Here is a 23,434-nt window from a genome sequence, read left to right as displayed (position 1 = left end):
TGTGGAATTTCGAAAGAGGAGCACGGAAATATACGTGCGTAAAATGTGAGCAATTGTGCGTAAAAGTGGTCCCCACACTGCAGTGTGTATCTCATGTTCTAGCTCCACATTTCCCTCTGAGGACATCGGATGGTGCAACCAGAAGTGTCCACCCATTCTTCGAATACACCCCAAAAATAAGACATGGAAGGTAGTTTCAGTAGCAAATCATTTTATTTCTTGGACTAGAGTGTAGAAAATATGGTTATAAGACTTCTTTCTTTTCAACATCTGTTTATGTGAAGACAATATAGAGCTGGCAGTATAAAGAGACAATGCATGGCCATTGCGCTCTGTTTGGACAATAGCTGCATAAGATTTTGATCATTGTGAACTTCATGACATAATGCAATAACATGGTTTTGCTATTAAATAAGACACATTGGTGCTAGAACAAAAAAAAAAAAAAGTCGGAGTATCAAACTCCTTCTGGAACAGAAGAGCCAGAGAATAATAGACTACACGTCTACATAGGCAGGAGGTATAGAAGCAACTTAGCATTATATAGACAAAATATATACAAAAGGATGTGTAGAAAACATCTATAAATCTCTTACATACAAAAATATCTTAATATATTTCAAAAAAGCGTTTGATATAGAATTTTATAGAATAAATCCGTGACTTGGAAGCATTTTCTGAATTAAACGTCTGAGAGGTTTTTTTTTCCAAAGGGTTGGTGTTCTGTGATTGGATTTAGCATAGTTGAAGAGCGACGCATTAAATAATGTTTTTAAATGTTTTGCTGAAGAGCGTGAATTCACTTTAAGGGGGTTTCGGTTTGTTTTTTTTTTCGTTTGTTTGTTTGTCATGGGCAAATGCAGAGAAGCTCGGATTCCCACGCTGTCAGGAGACCCGTCTTCCTTTTAATCCTTTGGCGCTGATCTCTGGCCTGATTTTTTTTTTCCCCCCCAAGTTTTCAGGACGTTAAGGCCGTGTTTGTCTGTCTGTCTGTCCGTCCGTCCGTCAGTCAGTCAGTCTGGGAGGACCGGGCGTTAAGGACGCAGGACCAAAACGCGTGTACAGTGCATCTTGTTCTTGAGGGCACCCAGCCTCCTCCGGGACCATCCCAAGCGCACGACAACAGGAAATTGAGTCGATCCGTATTTCTGTGGGGAGAAGGAGAGAAGGTTAAGCGACTGTTCACCGTGTTTATCTTGAATTTTGTTTTTTAATCTACAATAGTGTCTGACATTAACTTGGGCATCAGCACGTCTATTCTTACCTCACACAGATGCTCAGAACCAGTTGGCGAAGTCTAGCAGTTCTTGCTCTTCTGGACTGAGGGGGTCGTAGGAGCCCTCGTCGGACGAGTAGGACGACACCGGAGAACCTGCCATGGAGTTCATGTCAGCGGAGTATCCCTGCGACATGGTGGGCGACAGGACGCCGGACTGAAAGGCCGCGCTCACCGCGTCATGCTCGTCCAGCAGCTGCTGCAGCGCGCGGATGTACTCCACCGCAGAGCGCAGCGTCTCCACTTTGCTCATCTTCTTGTTGGCGGCGCCGTTGGGGACGTGCTCCCGCAGGGTGGCGAAGCCGTTGTTGACCAGTTTGACCCGGTTGCGCTCCCTCTCGTTCCTCCGGGCCACCGCGTGTGGCTGCTGCTGCGGCAGAGTGTAGCCGAAGCCCGCGAAGTTCAGCCTCCGCTTGCACCGCAGCAGCTCCGGCGAGGAGGAGCGCTGCCTCTTGGGCTGCTTGGACGCCGACTTCCCGCTGCCCTGGCTGCCGCCGCAGGGGCTCAGCTGGACGCTCTGCGCCGCCGCCGCGGCGGAAAAGAAACAGGCGGGCGGCATGAGCTGCTGCTGGCTGACGTTAATTTCCATCTTCGCTGTGAGGTCCATTCCCGGTGGGTGGGGGGAAAAAAAAAAAACAACACAAACTTATAAAGAAATCACCAAGTCTCGGGGCGGTGTGTCCCGCTCGTGCCGTTCACGTGGTGTGGCCGCTTGACGCGCACTTGCTTCGGTGGGGGCAGTCCGCTGGGCTGCTGCCTCGCGCGCTCCTCAAAGCTGCACTGAGACCTAGAGGAAAGACGCCTCTGCTTTTCAATCCGTTTGGATGGGGGACTGGCCACGCCCTCCGGTCGCGTGGATCCACCTTGGGCTCCTGCGCCGGTGCCGGTGCGTCGCGCGCGCCGGACGCGTGCCACTTGAAGCACTAAACAAACAGTCAGTGGTGAGTTTTTTTTGTTTTTTTTTTTTTTTGGTGTGTGTGTTTTTTTCTTTTTCTATCTATCACGGGTGTCAGTAGGTGAGCAGCCCGACAGAGAGGAAAGTTTGCAGTTTTTTTTTTGTTTGTTTATTTTTAATTATCTGGGGGACCAAACATAAAGAAATTTTAAAAAAAGCTCATGTGATCACATTTCTGGATCTTCTGGCGAATAAATTATGATTTTGACCAAGTATCAGCCCAATGTATCGATCTCATATAGACTGCTCTGAAAACTCACGTCTCATACGAACTTTTTCAAAGTTAAAACTCACGTAAGGGCTTCCCCTTAGCTGAAATGACTTACTTCCGGTTGTCTGTAATGGAAACTGGGTTCTCATTTCAACAGGTGAAACCAAAAAACAAACCAATAATAGTGGTTGTGGTTCCTATTTCAAGAAGAGAACTGTTGATGAAATTCTTGTTCATAATATAAACATCCTGTTTACTAGAATAAAAGGGTTGACCATTAAAAAAAGAGGTCATAATTCAAAATAAGAAATAAAACCTCTTTTCTTGTTTGTTTGTTTTTGCAGCTCTGCTCCAAGCTGTGGTGCTGAAAGACAGCTCACCTCGCTGCGAACCACCCGGATATCTGCCGCGTCCCGAACGCGCTGCTCACCTCACGCCGGACCGGGTCTGCGTGGAAAATCAGCCGCCCGGTGGCGTTTTCGACTCCGGCACGGTCTGGTTTGTTTATTGTTAACGTTACCGACGCGTCTGAATGCCGCTCATTTGCGGGACTGTCGTGCGTCAGGGGGCCGAATTTTTCCACCTTGATTAGAGCGGATCATCAGCCCTCGCAGAGGCGGAACGGAGGGGCGCAGATCTGCGGAGGGGGGGGGGCGTTTGGAGGAGGCTTTGTGTATGATTTGATACACCCGATGTGGTTACAGTAGCGTGGACGCGGTGTGCTCTGTCGATTACTGTCGCTTTGAAAAGTGGAGAATGATAAAAACACGTCTTTCAGCGCGGAACAAAACCAGGACCAAACTGTGATAGGCTCCCTGGTTTTCTCTGTGTGCGCGTGCGCGCAGTGAAACAGAGGGAAATAAAGAGAGAAATTAGCTCTGATTTGATTCCTCTGCGCAAGTTTTCAGTATTTTGCGCCCGGGATTCTTCTCGGCCCGTGGAACCTGTGTGTGTGCGTGTGCGTGTGTGCGTGTGTGTGTGTGTGTGTGTGTGTGTGTGTGTGTTTGTTTGCGTGCGTGTGCGTGCGTGCGTGCAAATGACTTCCCCTCCCCTCCTCTTTCTCTTTATTTCTGTGCGCTGAGGAGGGGATTGTAATAAACTGTGCAATTTTTCTGCGTTGGCAGTGGCATTCAGAATCAGGTTTGCAGCCCCCACCCCCCACCACCACCAATACTTTCTTTTCTTTCCCTCCCCCTCTTACCCCCCCCCCCCCCCCCTTTTTTTTTTTTTTTTTTCTTTTTTTTTTTTGGGCCCAGCAAGAGAGTTTAGAAAAGAAGCGTGGGTTCTATTCAGCCTCCCCCCGCACCCCTTCGCCATCGCCAGGCTTTCTGAAACCTATCCATGCCCTGTCAGTGTACTTCCACAGTCCAATTAGCGCTTTGTGAGGACTCTCTCCGTCTCCCTCTCTGCTGCTGCTGCTGCTGCTGCTGCTGCCAGTGGTGGTGGTGGTGGTGGTGGTCTCCCAGAGGCTGGGAGGGCGATCACTTTGCTTGAGGGGCTTTCCAGTCATGGCCGACTGTAATAATTAATACGACATTTGGACGCCCTAGTTCCCATTTAACCACTTTCTGTATTCTCTCCTCTCTTTGGGGAGTGTTCGCTGGCCGGGAGATAATAAAAACAAAAACTCACAAGCACCCATGATAATCTCTGTGTGTGAGGTAGGGGATTATCTTTCAATTTGTGTGTCATTAAAAAACGTTTTGTCGACGTTCAGCAGGTGCACCAATGGCAATGGCCATATGTTTAAACACTCATGTTTAACCTTGCTGCAGACTTTTAAAGCACTTACTCTCAACTCTCATCACACAAAACAGACATGTCCAAAAAGTTTTTTTATAGTATCCTAATAGGAGACACTCTGATGCAAGACTTGACACGAATGAAACTGTGGCATTTTACATTTTGTACATAAACATAAACTGAGACTGAGGATATGAACTTGAATGTACGAAAACTGCATCACTCGTAGACCCCTACAAATGTGAGGGGAGACGTTCAGAAACTTAACCCAACAGGGACTAGGGTTACACTAAAAGTTACGGCAGAGTGAGCCTCTCTGTGACCGACCGTCCACTGGGTTTTCACGCCATTCACGCAGAAATGGCACAAGCATATGCGTCTTTATAAACCTACGAATGGTTGACATATGAATGCAATGTAAGAAGAAAATGTACTTAAGTCAGGAGAAATAAATGATTGATGACAAAAATGAGGGGGGGGCAAAACAAATTATACAATTCGGCCACCCACACAGTTACATTAACTTTATAAAAACAATGATTTCAGTAATGGACTTCTGCCTCCTCTGAGATATTTGCGTGGACGTCTCCTCCCTCTTGCCCCTCGGCTGTTTTCTCTCACGGAAAGTTGTAATAGAGCAGCGCCCTCTAGAGGACCACAGTGGCACTTATTGCTGGGAGGAAAATACACCCCCCCCCCCGTTAAATGCCAAACAATAAAAGTGGAAATGTGACAGGGGTTAAATGGTAAATAAAAAACACAAAAGAAGAAAAAGAAATAAAAACAAAAAGGTTCAGCAAATCTGACAATTATCTTATACTATTTACATACATTAAGAATCTCTAAGGCTTTGAGCTTGGTACAGTGCAAAGTGGTTTGAATGCACTGTTACATTTCATTTATAAAGAAATATCAAAATTAAGGTTTTTCCCTCATAAAATGTACTTTTGTGAATGTGACATTTTGTTAAGATGATAAAAAAGATACACATAAGATATGATACTGCTTTTTTGCCTCAACCGTAAATATAAAAAACAAACAGAACATCTCTCTACAGCAAAGGAGTGGACAGAAAAGTTAGAACCAATATATCTGACAATTTCAAAACAAATATATTGGTATAATTTTCTGATAAGGTGCCATTTATAAAGGGTTTTTAATCTGTAATTAATGTCTTTATCAGTCTTAGTCCTAATAAATCGTTTACTCGTGCTTGACAGTCCCGAGCCATTAACAGCGACAACTTTTTTGGGCTGCCAGGTGTGGAAAATCCTCCTCTCAGCATGACGCTTTACTAGAAACTTAAAGTCTTTAGGGAGACCCCCACAAGCCGCCAAGTCTGCAGTTATAAATGTTAGTAAGTCATCGATAACGGTCAGTGGGGTTTTCAGTTTGTAACAGACCATCAGCAAAAGTTAGCCAGTCACCTACAACTGTTAATGAATAATTAATAAAGGGTTCTACAATAATCCATCAAGTCTGTGGCCGTGAATTTTAATAAGCTGGTTATAAATTGATAAATTGATTCTGACGTCCTGCAGCCCTTTTCCAGAAGAGGAGTGATCAAACAGTCCCTAGGAGGAGTCTCCCTGATATACTGAAGAGCTTAAAAAGAACCAAGTGTCCTCAGATTTTTACACAATCTTGCAACCCAAAAGTTCACCTGACTACTGGCTTATAACTGATCCAAGAAGCATCAGTCAAGGATTTATCAACCAGTAATAGAGTCATTAATTACAGCACATAAACCATTAATAAATAGGAACTGTGACAAGTGTTCCAAGATGCTTGGAACAACCTACCTGCCGAGCACGTCGAAAACTACTGGACTTTGTATGAAGTTAATTGATGGATTGCAAACGTTTAAGCCACTAAAAGTACAGTGCTTTATTTTTCCTGCTATGGTGTCATTCAAAGGGCGTGAAAATAGCTCCATATGTGTGTCTGTTTGTGCACTTACACCCTTCCACCGCCAGATGCCACTATTTCGTCCCATATTAAAACAAATTAGGGTGCCAATCAATCTTCATCAAATCCAAGATGTTAATGTTTTTGTTTTTTTTGTTTTTTAAAAACATTCATAACAGTGATACTCCTTCATAGAAAACGTGAAATAACACACCTGTGCACCAATAACGCCAGAGGAACCGTGGTAAGGTTTCGCAAAAGGGATGTTTTGTCTATACGGAGCTGCCGTAGGGCGTTGGTCACATGGTTTTGTTTACTACGAAGAAGCGTGTGTATGTTAACTGAGCTAGCAGCCATACACCTATGTCGCCACAAAACATATATATGTATACAGGCTTTAAAATAATTCGACAAACACAGGTTTTAAAAGGCAGTTAGGTATATTATATTGCGCTTTCTGTCAGGCTAACGTTAATAGCGTCTCAGTCTCGGCTTTGGTGAGCTAGCGGTAGCTAAGATAGCTATCAACACATGAACTAGCTTCTGTAGTAATAGAATAAGTTACCCAAATGTTTAGGGTTATTTTGCGGTTTTAAAAATATAGCCAACAGTAGTAGCTATGCGGTCTTTAAACTATGTCCAGCGGGTTAGCTTGGATTTCACAGGAACTCTGTTTCCTCATGCGATCTGTCTGGGCGATGCGGACAACGACTCGGTAATGAAGCTATATTCACTTTCATCAAATTTCATCTGTCCACAGCTCATGAATTACATCGCCTAACATTCAGTCGCATCCAGAGCTTGCTGTATCGAGCAACGTAAACCAACCATGAAAAAAAAAGATATCGATTGAGTGCGGACTTTTACGTGTTTACAATACTTCCGTACATAAATTGACCTTGCAAGGATCATTTACACTGCAATACTTTTGAATGTACCGTTAAGTGATTGATTGATTAGTCTGTCACCAGAAAATTGCATCAGTTTTTGGTAATCGATCAAATTAAACATCTCTCCGTTTTGGACTGTCGGTTGGACTAAGTACGCTGTGAGAAATTGTGATTGTCGTTTATTCACAATGGATAAATTGTGTCAATCGAAACTGTAAGTAATGGTGGTGTAGCCCTAAATTTGATGTGTACGTGGTGGTGTAACTGATGGTATCTAAACTAATGTATCAGCTGAAAAACATTTATAGTCTACACGGAGAAGACATAATGTTGAAACATCACAGCTGTGCTCCGTTTATCATTTTTGGAGCATTAACTCAGCGTGCCTACCCCTTCGTCTTGATATTGTTTTTGCCTCCTGCCCACACGCCTGATATAATAATGAGATTTGCATGGCCTCTCTTTCACAATTTATCATTAATATAGCAACCAGAAGATAAATTAGATGTACCAAGTGTGTCCAACGCAATTTATAGATCACAACCAAGATTAACAGCACTTTTCAGGTTATCTTTGCACAGTGGTTTAACAGCAGTGGTCGCGAAATAACTATTCCTTCTGTATTATGGCCGAGTGAACAAGCTGTCTGTCTCCCTTCGCTGTAGTTGAACGAGCTGGTCGTAGGAGACACCAGTGGAAAGCTTCTCGTGTATAAGAACGATGACTCCAAACCTTGGATCACAAGGATCTGTGTGGGCATGGTCAGTAGAGTAACAAGACCACTGGGCTGAAAGCTCCAGACTTCATAGAGTGAATTTGTTTCTTTTACTCATATAATGTGTCTTGGTTTTTCCAGCTGACCTGTGTTGCAGTTGGAGATGTCTGCAACAAAGGAAAGGTAAGGAAATGAGATGATAATTGAGCAGCAGCACCAAAACCTGGATATCTTAAGTGGTGATGTAGTCCCAGCGTTGTGTGCGTCCTGTTTTTTTCCCCCCTGTTTGTCAGAACTTGGTGGTAGCTGTGGGTGCAGAGGGCTGGTTTCACCTCTTTGACCTGACGGCCGCCACTGCAAGCAAAGCAGACTCATCCAGTCAGCATGAATTCCTGTCCTCTGATGACCAGAAGCCCTTCTTCACCCAACACATTCCTGCCAACACCAAAGTCATCCTTATAAGTGATATCGGTAAATGTTTGCTCTGCGGTCGCCTACGTGCATCCTGTGTATTGTGCGTTTGAATTTGACTGCAGTGTGCGCACGTCTGTAGATGGCGACGGACGCTGTGAGCTGGTGGTGGGCTACACGGACCGGGTGGTGCGAGCTTTCCGATGGGAGGAGCCGTCGGACAGCTCAGACCTGGGATCTGGTCAGCTGATTCTGCTGAAGAAATGGCTACTCGAGGGGCAGGTACGGCAGACTCTCGCTGTTGGCACTAGTACAGTTTCATCCAAGCAGAACTTTACAGAAAGTTGAGCCTTTACTTTCTACAAGCTGAACAACATTATTTAGCTTGCAACAGTGATCTACACTGAAGTATAACATTTATTATTACCAGTATTATTCGTGGTTATCTCTTACGATCCACTCTTAAGATTCCCGATAATCCCAACATGTGCAAAGTGAACATTACTGTACGGCACTGCACTGGGAAGTTAGGTTTTTAACACAGATAGAAAATATGGTAGAGTCAAAGCTGTTAAAGGAATAATTCCACCTTTTGAGAAATATTTGCTTTCTTGCCTTTAGTTGTGTTAAAAAACAGAATCCATCCTCATGTCTGCCAGGACACGGTTATCGTAGCATAGCATAAAGACATGTTAGTGAGTGAGCTTTAGAGGTCCTAGCAGACAGATTTTTAAAAAACTTTTGGACAGAGCTGTTTCCCCCGTTTCCAGTATTTGTGCTAAGCTACGCTGTTTTCTGCTAGCTTTGTACATCTTGGCATAAGAGGTCAGAAATCATTATAGACATTATAAAAAGATAAATTCAGCTCAGTTACTATTCAAGTGCCACATAGTTGTCCTATGCCTATAAAACTAATTGAAGCCGCAGTCAGAGGGTAATGATGTTGCCTATATTGCAGGTGGACAGTTTGTCAGTGAATCCGGGTCCGGAGGGTTTACCAGAGCTGATGGTGTCCCAGCCCGGCTGCGGCTACGCTATCCTGCTGTGTTCCTGGACACAGCAGGACTCCTCTGGCTCTGGAGAAGACGCCCCTGCCACCCCTGGGAGGTACTCCCTGTCATAATACTCATGTTAATTAAACTGTGAATGGTTACATTAACTACAAAGCTTCGGTTTCTTTGCTCGCAGTGAGGGGCCTTCGAGAGACGTAGTTCTCCATCTGACCACTGGCCGGATACACAACAAGAATGTTTCCACTCATCTCATTGGCAGCATAAGCAAAGGTACCGAATCGTTGGCTGTTTTTATTTAACTATACAAGACACTTTATGTACCGTTGGTCACTCGTAAGTTATATCTTCTGAAAAAGGGTTGTAAGCTTAACCTTGATCTAAAAGATTTTGTTGAATAAATTTTGATAGATGATCCTTGTGTTTCATCAGGTTCCAAAGAGGAATCTTCTAAATGTGGGCTCTTCGCTCTCTGCACTTTGGATGGTGAGTCATTTATTTAGAACACTTTCATCCTTTTTTGGCAAAACATCAGTATATTTTGCTTGTATAATAATAATTTTTTTTTACATCTAATCTGTTTGGTTTGCTTCAAACAAACTGTTGCGGTTGCTCATTTAGTTCGGTTTGTTTGAGCAGACCAAACAAGCCCTTAAAAGCCAGGTCTCGATCCGCTTCCAAACGGCCGCCGGTGAGTTTTAATTCGGGGTCTGAAAGCAAAACAGACCAACCACAGGAGTGTGTGATAGTAGATATGGGATTTTAGCATAAATTCAAAAATTATATTTAGGGAACTGATTTCCTGATGTGCATAACTTAGTGGGGTGCCCAAACTTTTGAACAGACCACAGTTACTGTTGATTTATTTCTATTTTTCAAGTTCATGAGATAAAAAGGTAACGATGCTTTTAACATCTGAAGACAGGCTCAAAAGGAAAGGCTTTAATATCTTTTTGCTTCAGGGGTTGTATTTACTTCTGTACAGCCTACACTGATACAGCATCGTTTTGTACTCTTGGTAACACGGGTGAGGGGGGATTTTCTGTTATCAATCTGAAAATTGAAAGTGATGTTTAAACAGAGATCTGTTGAGCTTGTGTGCTGCTCTGTGTATTTTATCATCAGTTTTATCTCTATCATATCAGGTATTGTTTTTCATGGACACCACTGGTGAAAGTGTCACAAATCCTCTGAGCAGCATTGACATTCCAAGGCTCACATTATTGGCAAGACGATGTGCACAATTTGGACTGAACTCAGGGTTAAATTCACTCTGTTGTGCCTTTTTTTTCAGAATCATAATGGTCTGTGTAATAGAGTTGTAGCCTTTCATTACCTCGGCCAAGAAGGTTAAGTTTTCGCCCGTGTCTGTTGATTTGTCAGCAGGATTATGCTAAAAGCACTGAACCGATTTTGCGGCAAACTTGGTGGAGTGATGGGGCACGGGCCTGGGAAAACTTTGGGGCAGATGCGGATCATTTACTGCGAATTTGAATTTGTTTCTCTGCAGTCTGGTGTATGATGTTTTACATGGGCCTCGGCAGAGGTATGCGCTCAACTGAGTGCCATTGTAGTTATTGCTTTTTTCCTTTTGATAAAAAGTCAGACCACACATGGACACAAAAGCTTTGCTCTTAAATGATTTCCTTTGTGAAAAGACTGTAAAGAAAACTTCTGTCTTTTTCAGAAAGCGATTTTTAGCAGCTCTATAGTATTTCTTGTAGTTCCCTGATTTATGCTTTATTTTTAATCACAGTTTTAAAGGTAAAGCTCCCTTACATGTGGTATAGTCAGCACTGCTCTTTGATATTGTTTTCACATCTCTTTTTGCCTTCATATGTTAAAGGTACCCTGAAGTTGATGGACAGCTCAGAGCAGCTGTTGTGGTCAGTCCAGGTGGATCATCAGCTCTTTGCCCTGCAGAAGCTCGACGTCACTGTAAGTTTGTTTGTACATTTGTTGTTATTTTCTATTTATTTATTTATTCATTCATTCAACGCATTTAGTATTCATTTAATAACGAATATATTGGCAATGAAATGTTATTTATAAATTACTTTTCAAAACAAAGCTATATTATATGCTATAGTTGAATAAAATCAGACAGAGAAAATTCAACAGAAGAACATAGCAAACAATTAAACTATCGAAAAAGAGTGAAATAACCGAAACATATTTTTTTATTTAAAAATTTCATTTCACAGGGACATGTACAGTATATAGCATGAACCCATGCCACATACCTCAGCACTGTAGCCTAAGCTCATTTGCAATGCCCACCCCTCAACAAGAAAATACATAAAAAACAGCACCCAACACAAACAACACATAAAACAAACAATGATACAATCAAATTACCATATGCACATTGGATCCACACTAGAAGTGGAAAAATAAAGCTGAGCTCTAAGCATGTACGCTTGTTTGTCGGCCTCCAGGGCGACGGCAGAGAGGAGGTGGTAGCGTGCGCCTGGGATGGTCAAACCTACATTATCGACCACAACCGGACAGTAGTGCGGTTCCAGTTTGATGAGAACGTCAACGCTTTCTGTGCGGGTGAGACATTTCGTGTTTCTCATTCTTGACCCCATAAGATCTTGTTTACCCGATTAGTTTTGCGAGCGCATGCTTGTCCTTTTGTACTTTGGAGCAGGGGTTTCCAACCTTTTTTTGAATCATGGATAATTTCTTTATTGACGATGACCGTGACAGTGACAATGCAGATTTAAAGGCATGTTCATTAATTTTGTAAGTTTAGGGTTCAGGTGTGACGGTTTATCTTCCCAACACACACACGATCCTGGATAGGACAGGATATGATAGAGAGAGAGAGAGAGAGAGAGAGAGAGACAGGGAGAAAAGAGAGGGAACAACAGTAGGTGGCAACATTGAGCTGCAGTCGTTTGCTCTTCCTCATACTTTCTCCCTCTTTGCTGTCAAATCTCTCTACAGTCTCTCTACAAGCCACAATTATCTGAGAGAGCTAATGTGACATGTATAGTAGTAAGTGAACTAAAGAAGCAAGAGGCTTTGTTTGATCTGTCTGATTCCAGTGAGATTTTTTGGGTTTTTTTTTGTTTTTTTGTTTTTTTGCTGCACCCAGAGTGTATGTGTATGAAACCAGTCAACCCCTGTGATGTGTTCATTGGGATTCGCGCACAAGGCTTGATCACAGCACTGCCGGCCACATATTCAGAAAAGAAAAAACAGTGCGATATTTATTTATGGTTTTGTGTGTGTGTTTGCAGGTCAGTATACCTGTAAGGAGGGTAAAAACAGCCCCTGCCTTGTGTATGTGAGCTTCAATAACAAAATCCACATCTACTGGAAGGTGGAGCTGGAGCGCATGGAGTCCACTAACCTGCTGCGGGTCCTGGAGGAGAAACCTGAGTTTAAAAACCGCCTGAAGTTGCTTGGAGTCGGTGAGTACACCGAATGATCCCCGCATGAAAGACTTTGCTGTTAACGAGATCCTGCTTGCTGGCGAGTTTAATGGGCCTCGTGCAAATATCAGCCGTAGTGGCACATACGAGTTATTTAAGAGAAACTGTCACCACTTTTCTTGTATTTAGTATTTTCTCTTAGGCACAAACAAAATTCACAAATTAACAAGCAAAGAGCAACTGGTGTATGTATTTACAGCGCAGCCAAACAAACTCAAATAGTTTTAATAAAGTTAAAAAAAAAAGAAGAAAAAAAAAAGCGATAACAATTGCGACTGCAGTCTGATTTCACGCTGCATATGGAGGGAGAGGTTTTTCCACGCAGCAGCGGGACACAGTAAAGCTGAAGGTGTGCAGCCTGTCACCTGCAGCTCGTCATGCAACAGCTCACTCTGGCTGCTCCCACTTTTTTCATCACTCCTTTGCAAAAATGTCAAATTTGTGATGAACAGTTGCGGGTTACCACTGACCTCAAGACACTGCAGTTCCTGCAGCTGCTTCACAATAAGAGACTCCCTGTGTTCCGCCAGTTGGATGCTTTTATTGCAGAGCGGCAGCAGCAGGAAATGTTGGCAGTAACGTGATACAGCTCTGATACAGCCTTAAGCTGCAGCCGCACAGAAATCTATCGCGCCAAATTTTGCACTAATGGTGTGTGGCTGAAAGAAGGCGAGACAGGAAAAAGCACGGGTTGGGCTGTAAATATAAACTGCGGGTGCTGTGACATGTCTACCAGGCTGACAACAGCAGTCCACAAAGTTGTGAATTATGGAGCTCTTTGTCAAACACTTTATTGTCATTAATCTCCGTTGTTGTTCTTGCACCCGCTGAAGCCGAGCTGTGTTCCTTATCTTAAGTGTGTGTTCCTATCAGTTCTTATCTGCTGCTTGTATTATTCCACAGTGCAGTCACATAAACAGGAATATAAGCACAACACTATTTCCCAAATGAGAGGTCAATCCCTGTCAGGCCCTGTCTCAGACCTGCTGGATACTGGAGAGTTAAATTAGATTGAACTCCGGAGCGAAGAGAACAACGTGGGAGGCAAAATGGGTTTCATTCAGTTCATCACAGAAACGAATAGGAAGTGAAATCTGCTTGGAATGCGTCACTAGGAGAGTGAACAGCAAAGAGTGAGGCTGATATCAGTGAGATAAAATCGCACTAGATTACACGCACGCTTGTTTTTTTTTTCTATGAACCCCTTGTGCTAAGAGTCTGAATCCAACGCGGGAAATGGCGGACTCCATCGCTAAAAATAAAAAATAACACACAAAGCTGTAATAACAGAATGTAAATACACTGAATGGGTATTGTTGAAAAAACAGGTTCCATGATTTCATGAAAATCTTAAGGACACCAAGATGTTACATGTAAAGAAAAGAGGCCAGGGAGGAAGTCGATTAAGCCTCTAATACAATGCTTTCATCTCTGCATCCAGATGTACATAAATCCATAGCAAGTCAGTCAACTGAGCTAAAAAGACTTTAGTATTTTTAGAGGGGCTGTAATCCACGAGCACACAGACGGCAGAAGCCAAGGATACTGCTCTCGGACTCTTTTTTTATCTTTTATCCTCCCCTCGGAGGAATATTGTGTCTCTGCGAAACCAGGCACAGTCCTCCTGACAAACACAATGTTTAACCAAGTCAGTAACTTGGGTTAATGATTTTGCATGCGCACAATGGCTATTTCTTTCCCGCTAATTTCCTTTGTTAATGTGCTTTTGTAGTGGAACATTAATCTCGCCTCTGTCGTAGTGCATTTTCAGTCTCCATGCCTGTCACATATAAAAATGTTTTTACAAGAGAAAAAAAAAAAAAGCCGATTAAATTACAAATTAGTCCGTGCTTTTTGGTCTGCATGGATGACCAGCTAGTCAACCGCCTCCTGCCAGAAAGGCACTGTGAAACGAGTGGAAGCCTATTTAGTGAGGGGAGAAAAAGCGATGATGACACGCAAACACACGATTACCAGGATTTGCTGGAGCATTATGATGGCAGATGAAAATGCACGTTCCGGCTGATATTTTTGAAGCCCGGTGGTGGTGGTGTTAGCGCAGCTTCCTGCTGCCTGTGTTAATAATTCAACCTCTGGGCCTGTTGTGTTGCTTTTGACTGTGATTTCACAGGTGTGTTACCTAACCCACTGTGGAAAATGTCTTATGTTGCAGCCTAGGGAGAAAGAAAGAGAGAGGAGAGGCGACAACTGAGGACAAGTAGCTGTGTAAAAATATATGTAGTGTATATGTAACATATACGTAACATCGCTGTCTACCATTTAGGCAACCAAATTGCCATCAAAAATAGCTTGAGGTTCATTAAATTTCACGTGCAGTTTTACTAAAACATATCGTCATTAAATACACAGAAAAGACAAACAATAAAAATAAAAAGGAAATGAAAAAAGGAAAAGAAGGGAAGGAAAACTCTACTGCGCGGCATTAGCTGTGTTAGCCGCTTCACCCTGACCTCCTAGAAATGTCAGCAGCAGCTCTCCGGCTCTTCCCTGCTGTTCATCCGCCTTAATAACCGCCCTTTAGCCAAAAGGTTTACGAAGAGCCTGTCAGTTCTCCATCACATCGTGGAAAGGCTTCTGAATATGGACAGTTCCTTCTACGTTGTCGTTTGCCTTTACTTTGTCATCGAGGAGCTCAATCATCAGCCAGTTTCGACTCGAGAAAATCGCGTGTTTCAGTCCAAGAGAAGTGTTGAGCTGTGCAACGTAAGCGGTGTTTTGTTACACTGGAGGGAAAAAGCATGGCAGGTCTTGTAGGCAATGGCTGACCGCAAAATTAGTCTTTTGTGCCTACAAAAGCAGATATTTAGCTAGTGTACATTATGGCAAGGACGAAAGATAGATCCCCTCGCACTTATTAATGCCAGTAGCTAATTCAGTTACTCTGCAGCCGCTTCACAGTAAGTGTGTCCAGTGGTACAGGAGGCCTCATCCATCCTCCGACCAAAATCCCTTTTCGGTTGCATTGGCGCCCTGCATAATATTAAAGGTGCCCCCTTGGAGTTTTTATGTAAAAAAGTTTCTGTTCACATTCAGTGTTACTCACCAAAACACATTTTGTATCCCTGTGGTCCAACAAATGTGTCGGATACATTTTCGTCTTCATGAAACATTTGGAAAGACGATTTTTTTTTTTTTTTTTTTTAATGAAAACTGTATTGTTCACATCCATGTTATCTAGCTAGCAGTCTTCGTCTTCTCTGCCTTTCCTGGCACATTGCTGCGTTTCTTGGCGCTTTGCTGCCAACTGTAGATCGGTGGAACAGTTTGAAGCCATTGGCACGAAGGTGTGAAGCAAACAAGATGCGGACCCACTTGTAAAAGCATCGCTCCATAGTGTTACTAGTGGTCAAAAAACTCCACAGGGTTTCTGAAATTTTCGCTTTCGTTCAAGTGGAACTGCACCATTCCCAAGATGAAATGCATGAAACGAGAGGGTGCTACCGGAAAATTGTTTCTTCTGTGAGGCAGCTGCAGCAGGTCGTCCGCTCGTATTAAAATTAGATGCACATTGCAAGGGATGAAAGGACTTCATTACAGCCGTGACAAGTGATGTAAATGCGAAAATGCTAAAACTCAATCCATTAGGTAAAGAGCAGGAACGTAGGAGGGAAATAATTTACAAACAAAGGTCAGGTCTGGCTCTGCAGGAGCTTGAAAACTGCTGAATGATGAAAGCAGCATCTTCTGTCTTCCTGTCGCCTGCATATTAACAACATATATTTGGGTCAGTCGTTTGTACCTCACAAACAGTACAACACGGGCCAACGTGAATGTCTGTACAGTACGGTACGGTACGGTAACCCATCCAGCACTCGAACGTGTGAACGTTAGAGGAAAAGAGAGAAGTAATGTCTATCTGGTCACACGCCGAGTGTCACATGTCAGTGGTCATAGTGCCACCTTTGTGTTTTCCCTCCACAGATGCTGAGGACCCGGCAGCAGTGAGAGCGCTGGTGGCAGATCTTCTCTATAAGGATTCACATACGTAGCACAGTGACACAACGGCACCAATGCCGTCTCTGTTTTCCTCTCTGACTGTAAATACTCTGTTAATAAACACAGACTGTCTGTCCTCTGAGCGGCTGGTCTTGTTATTTGTGTTCCCTGCGGATAGACGTGGAGGGTTCGGGTTTCTGAGCTAATCGCTGCCGGCTGTAATCACAGATACGGCTCAGCCCCTGGTGTTCTGTCAACCCGGGTTGGTTCTAACAAGGCTGCGAGATGGATGAAAACCTCAGACGCAATGCAAGGGGAATGTTATACTCTTTAACCTGCTGTTTTCACCGGTGAATGTGGGAATTTTTTTGAGCAAGGAGGGTGAGCGGAGGCATTATTCTGCCGTCGGTCCGCACAGACAAGCTGATGAGAAGAGCTTCACTGCCTTTTCCCTTTTTATCTAATGTAGTCTCTCAGAATTTTTCTTGTATCCTGTGTATCATCTCCGAGATATAAAGAGCTAAAGATATAACACAGTCCAATATTTGTTACATAATGAGATTGGCGCGGCAGCGAGGCGGCAGTGTTGTTTGTCGGCCGAGCGGCGTCGTGCCTGCAGGGTGTGACGATTGGAGGTACGGGGGGAATCACCCGCCGTTCCCAATGGAAAGATCCTATAACCACCTACGCAGACGGCCTCTCTCTCTCTCTCTCATGCAATATAAATGAGTTACGTGGCTGTTTGTGTCTGTGTGAGCGAGGGCCTTGGTGTGCCTGAGAGTGGAGGCAGGGTCAGGTGTCCTGGTGGGCCACAGCCTCTCATGTCTCCCGTGTTTCTGCCCTTTAGGAGACGAGCCGAGGGAAGGCTTTGCCTATAGGACCAAGTACCTGAGCTCAGGGGTTCACAGATCAGCTTGGTTGGTTGTGTTTTGTCTTCACTTGTTTTCGTCAGACTTAAAAGAGGAATCATCCTAATCACAATTTACCTGTCAAGTAACAGATATTCTCAGTGTATTCAAGCTGTTGTATGGAGGTGTGGTTATTGTTATTTCTATCAATAACCTTTGAAATGTAGATATACCAAATGCCTGAAAGTACTGTTTATGGACTCTTGTGTATTGACATCTCAAAGCCGTGGGCATTATTCTGCACTTGTTAACAGCCTCCACGCCTCTGGTTTCAGTGTTTTTCCCCAAGATTTCTGAACCTGGCTGCAGGGATTTGCCCCCCATTCAGCCCCAAAGTGCGACACGTGGGGCGTAAGGCCTTATCCCAAAGGTGTTGACACAAAGTTGGAGGCGCAAAATTGTCTGAAATATCAGTTTGGATAAGGCTGGCATGTTCTGTTTTTCCTATTGTTAACAGAATTATAGGTATCAGCATATGGACAGTCGGTGAGGACTATTTTTTTTTTTTTAAAACCTTTAGCTCTACACTAAACAAAATATTAGGAATTATCTACATCTCACTTGTTTTGAAGCCTAAAAATCCCTTCCAAGCTGTTCTCCTTTTCTTAATCTCCATCTCTTCTCTTCTGATTGGTATCATTTTAATTCAAGGCAATTCAATTTAGGGTTCTTGACTTATGGCCCATTTAACCTCATCAGTGTAGGTCATGGAAAGATCAAGCGTCCCAAATATTTTGTAGGTTATATAATGATTCATTACTATAATGATAATTGAGTCTGTTTATGTCCAGCAGTCATTAGCGTCGGAGGATGAGTCATGATTAAGTTTAACATCGGTGGGTAATATAATCGCAGCAGTTGCAGTCATATCACAAAAATCAACACATCCGCTGTTCAGCTGCAGTTTGTCCTTATAAGTGGTGAGCATTCCTGTGCCGTTAGCTCACGCTGATTCATGTTAATGGCCATTAATGGTTAGGTAGGAGCAGGCCGATGCGTTGTGTTGTTGTTCTCATGGATCCTATCTGTTGTACGTGGATTTAGGTGGGTTTGTTTGGACTTGGTGGCGTTAAAATCCACCGCCCGCCTCTCATTTCCATTCTGATTTCCCATAGGAAATGTCGGCCGTTTAGTATGCAAAGTCCTGCCTGGTTTCCAGGGGTGAATCCTGTGTGACTGTGACTTGTGCTCCGATATTTTCCCAGGCAGGCTGGACAGAAAACGCGTCTCAGACATGTGACCCTGGGACATTACCACATAGGGGCAATGACCTTGTCGTGATCTAACTGAACTTGTGTGTGTGCGTGTGCGTGTGTGTGTGTACGCATTTATCTGCAACTATTTTGGCCACACCATTTCTCGTATTTTCTATAACTGAAGCCCAAGTTGCCCTTTTTTAGCAGCAAAACTGTCGTCTGAAAGTTGGCCCACGAAGGACATGCCTCTAGAGAGTTTGTTTTTATCCATGTAGGATTTTTGTATTCACCTCTCTGAGGAGTTAAGAAAAGGGTTATAATGGTACTAGAGCATATTTCAAGTACAAGAAGGACATACAGCCTCCATTGCTGTGGAAAGGTTCTTGGGTCATGAGTTCTGGGGATCATTTCAGTGATGTATGGAGTAAATGTCAAGGTCTAGATTTCAAAAATAACTGTATGATTGCTTTTTGAAAAACTACACGGGGGAGGTAGCTGCTTTAAATAAAGGCTTTTTGGATATACAGACTTAACTCTGTGTCACCAGCAGGCCTCAGTGAGAAGTTAGATTTAGGTTCTTTTCTCAAGACTAGAGTCTGAAAATTATGTGGTACCTATTGGAGTATATTTCTTTTTTAATATAGATTCTTGGTTACATATTTTATCATTTTATTTTATCATTTTATTATTTAAATATTCTTTTAATATGATTTCCATTCATTGTTTATTTTAATCTGTATTTTATGTTTTGTTTTATTGTATTTTTATTAATTATTTCAGAATTCTCCATTTTATTTAATTTTTGAAATTGAATTCTTTTTTCAGTTTTTGTCTCTTTTTTTTTCTCCAATATCCCTAAATCAGTGTAAAGTCACTGCTGGACCTGCAGATTATACTGGTTTTAACGGACGATGTAAATAAGGGTAAGCGTGGTGATTCTTCGCTACATTAGGCTGCGTTTTTTTTAAACCAAACTATTGGCTTTTTCATCTTAAAATAAAATATTTTCATCTAGGCTTAATCCAGTAAAGAAAAAAAATCATATTTTTATGCTAGAGTAGGGAAAATAGAGGGATCATTTGTTGTCAAAGATCAATTCCTGACACTTCTTCTGAGACATAGCTTTGTCTTTTTGTCATCTTTACAGATGTCTATACCATGGCTTTAATGTCTAGAGAAGCCAACCGCCATGAGTCCTTTTAGTGAGTAATAAACCTGCCATGAGGACCCCATCTACAGAACGTGACAGCATGTAACCACACTCCCTTGAGGCTGATCGCTACATACTCTCCTATGAATCGATGCTGGAGCCTTGCTTGGTATCACATATACAGGCTTTAAGTTTAGGCGTTATGAAAAACCTTTAATGGATTGAGTATAGAGGGAATTATAATGATTTGATCCAACTTTAAAAGGGGCTTTCTAAACTTCTTTTCTGAAGTCTTGAAAGCTTAATCTTCTAAAAGAAATGTAGCTACTCAAAATGAAGAAAATCTCCTCGGCGAGCTGAACGTGAACTGACAGCCCACCCCTTACTAAAGCGCACGCACTGCATCCTCCCACCCTCCGCAACCTCCAGGGCCAGGTCACAGTGTAGTCAGGCAGTAGGTAAGAACATCCGCAAAATCAGCGGAAGAAAGGCTGATCCTGGTCTGGGTCTTCTCTGCTGCTGGAAGACCGAACGACACCACAGCTCCAACTGCCTACACAATTTGTTGGTTAAAAATGGGTCTCCCCTTGGATTGTTACCTAAGCACTAAAATCATCTGCTATCAAGCTTTATCAAAGCTCTCAAAAATGATCTTTTTAAACGGAGGATTATAGGGCTAGGGAAGAGTACGGATTATATTTTCCCAGAACTCAAGGTCATGTCTTCAAAATTTCTTGTTTTCTCGTCAACAGCCCACAATTTCAGTTAATAAAGATTCAAAACAAACCACCAAGCAAATTCGCTCATTTAAGGAGTTGGAACCAGCAAATGTTAGACGTTTTTGCTTGATAAATAACAGAAATGATTAATAGTGTATTGTTGGATACTCTCAACTGTTGAAAAGTTACTCCAGTACAGCTTATTGAGGACTCAGGTAAAAGTTAAAGCACATGGGCTTCTTCAGTGTAACCCGGTGCACTTTAATGACCACTTCCACAGTCGGACAGCAGAACTCCCACGGCTAATATAACTCATCACTTCACCGTCTGCTTTGCAGTTCATCACTCTATCAACCTAAACAATTGCTAACACAACATGCAACGTACACAGCTTTATGTGGTCCTCCATCTACACAAACATGAAGATACTTTGAACTATAGAAACTTATATATAATTGCCATTAATTAAATTGTGTCACTCATCCCAATAAATAAAAGTATAATGAGGTAAACTACTAAATAAATCTCCACAAAAATATTTTTTTCCTACAGTTGATTATAAAAAATAGTTGTCGATTAATTTTCTATTTATTGACCAAACAATTAATGGACTAATCATTTATAACTAAAGCAGCTCTGTTGTAAACTTATCACACCGTCTCCACCAATTTACACAAAGTCTTCTTCTTCCACAAAATCCTGTTCTCATAATCAGAAAGAACTGCCTAGGGCGCCTGATGAAACACACGTTTCATTTCTCCCCTTCATCGCTTGTGACGGCCTGGTCTTCAGCTGACTTAAAAGTGTATCTGAATCATCAAAGAATGGAAAGCGCCTTTTTTTTCCGCGTCTTAAGCACCATGAGATGCGCCATTGGCGGGGTGTCCAGCTTAAATGGCATTAGATATCAAAAAAAAATTGTTAACCAAAGAAAAGTTGGCATTGAATGCTCGATCATATTCTTAATATTTTTACTTTTCTCTGAGAAAGCAGAAGACTAGAAAAACCACTACGGGGTCCATTTAGAAGCTGTTCCCAGATGGAGGAACAGATGGAGTTTTTTTATCCTTTTTTTTTTTGTACTCTATTCATAGTCTAATTTGATGCACCTTTATACCTGAATATGCTGAATATGATTTCAGAGAAATATCTGCGGCTTTTATGTTTGATTGCACAAAATCCACATTGAACCGCGCTAAGACGGTGAGTTATTCATTCACTCACTCACGGAGTTTACACACGTCTCAAACACCTTGAATACAGTGCTGATGCATCACAGATGACAGGGGAGGCTGTGTTTGCTTGAACACACGAGGATAATTATGCGGCGGCTTTGAAAGAACATGAATCGGGGGTTTTTTTTGGTGAAAAGCTCATCTTCAGACGTTGTAACGCTGCAGGAGGCGGGACAGATGACAGAAACACCTGAGAGCCTAATGCCGTCCACTGCAACAAGTCCTACGCTTGTGAGGCTCATGATGCTCAGCAGTTATTGTATAATTTGTGCTATACCTGAGTATATCAGTTTTATTCCACTTTATACTCCATTACATTTCACAGGTTAATATTGTATTTTTTTTTACTCCACTACATTTATATGACAGTTATAGTTAGTAGTTTCTTATGATTTTACCTTAAAAAACACATGATAAGCTTCAGAAATGGCAATAGATTCTTAAAGATCAAATCGGTGGTTCCCAACAGTTTGGCTTGTGACCCCTGACGAAGAAGGAAATTTGAACCCTTCAAGACGTTGTTTCACTTTCTCCAGCAAGCTCTACAACTTCAGCGACAAAACAGGTCATACATTGGCTCCTGCCCCCATAGAATAACAAACGGGCGTTTTCCTGATTTGAGTGCGTTATGACATAAAAGGAAACCAGTGTCGACTGATGGTAGGAAAACAGGAAGCAAACAGTGGTCTGCCGTGTTGTCCACCCATCCACCCACCCTGGCCTCCTGCCACTGTGGCCTCATAACAATGTTGCAGTACGTCTTTCCTTGCTCTCCACACACAAGAGTCAGAGGTTTTTAATCACTTCAACGTAAACATATGTTGTTTTTTGGGGCACCTGCTGAAATGAGAGATGCTCTTGTTTTCCTTGTCCGAGGAGTCTCTTTCATTTCAATAACTGTTTGAGACCCAAAGGGGTAAAGATATCAAATATTTTTCATTAAAAAAACAAACTCTCTAGAGGCAACAGTGAATACAGATTTGTGTGACAAAACTTAGTGTTTCCTATTTTCAAACCACATCAAGCATCTCACAACCCTTCCAATTTATGTTGCGATCCCCTTGGAGGGGCCCGACCCCTGGTTGGGAACTGTTTATAAAGTAGTTAAAATTAGCTCCACCTCGAGCAGCTACAACAGTAAAATTCTACTTGCACAGTGTTGCATCATTAATAATAATCTAATACTGTAAAGTATAAAAAAAAAATATCAGTCCCAGAAGAAGAACTTTTACTGAAGTAGATTTTTGAATGCTGGAGTATTTTAAGTAAAAGATCTGAATACTTCTTCCGCCACTGGTGTTGAGACAAATCCAGTGGGGTCATATTTTAGGCCATCCTTTACAATGACTGACACTCTATTGTGAGATGTAACTCTTAATTTCTCCCCACCCTTCCGGCCTGCTCCCATCACCATCCCCCACTCCAGCGTTCGCCCAGTTCCCGTGCTCAGTCCCCGTTGACCCAGTGGGAGGCGGGTGTGGTAATGTGGATCTGATCCTGACTGACAGACAGCTGGACCCCCCGGCTCTCCGAACAGGGGGAGAGCTTGACACAAGCTCCATCACGTTCCATCAACAGCTCCGAGCCGCTGAGGGGACTGACACCACTGATTAACAGCACCCAATTTCGCCTGCGTCAGGCTTAATTCTGCAGCGTTTCATCATCCCCTCATGCTTGCCGGGGGGATAGCTGCAGGATGAACAGCAC

General features: G+C 42.7%; 2 protein-coding genes across 3 annotated transcripts; one reads left to right on the top strand and one right to left on the bottom strand.

The window, feature by feature from the left end:
- Positions 1-497: 497 nt before the first annotated feature.
- On the bottom strand, positions 498-1,883 carry ascl1a (achaete-scute family bHLH transcription factor 1a). Its single transcript, XM_040150005.1, has 2 exons — positions 1,265-1,883; positions 498-1,148 (listed from the first exon to the last, which is right to left on the bottom strand). The coding sequence occupies exon 1, from the start codon at positions 1,881-1,883 to the stop codon at positions 1,278-1,280; it is 606 nt and encodes a 201-aa protein (XP_040005939.1). The 3' UTR covers positions 498-1,148; positions 1,265-1,277.
- A 4,507-nt stretch (positions 1,884-6,390) lies between these two features.
- On the top strand, positions 6,391-16,651 carry itfg2 (integrin alpha FG-GAP repeat containing 2). Of its 2 annotated transcripts, none has more exons than XM_040140266.1 (12): positions 6,391-6,808; positions 7,649-7,744; positions 7,840-7,881; positions 7,992-8,169; positions 8,252-8,391; positions 9,068-9,216; positions 9,298-9,392; positions 9,552-9,605; positions 10,966-11,057; positions 11,558-11,675; positions 12,368-12,541; positions 16,505-16,651. In XM_040140266.1, exons 1-12 carry the CDS (start codon positions 6,713-6,715, stop codon positions 16,570-16,572), a joined length of 1,302 nt encoding a protein of 433 aa, XP_039996200.1. In that variant the 5' UTR covers positions 6,391-6,712; the 3' UTR covers positions 16,573-16,651. The 2 variants fall into 2 exon arrangements, with proteins under 2 accessions (XP_039996200.1, XP_039996209.1); XM_040140275.1 differs by lacking the exon at positions 6,391-6,808 and adding an exon at positions 7,105-7,197.
- Positions 16,652-23,434: the final 6,783 nt, after the last annotated feature.

The sequence above is a fragment of the Xiphias gladius genome, chromosome 2, assembly GCF_016859285.1.
Source record: "Xiphias gladius isolate SHS-SW01 ecotype Sanya breed wild chromosome 2, ASM1685928v1, whole genome shotgun sequence".
In the NCBI taxonomy this organism is placed as follows: Eukaryota; Metazoa; Chordata; class Actinopteri; order Istiophoriformes; family Xiphiidae; genus Xiphias; species Xiphias gladius.
The sequence above is the reverse complement of the archived record's forward strand: the minus strand, read 5'-3'. Positions and strand labels throughout refer to the sequence as shown.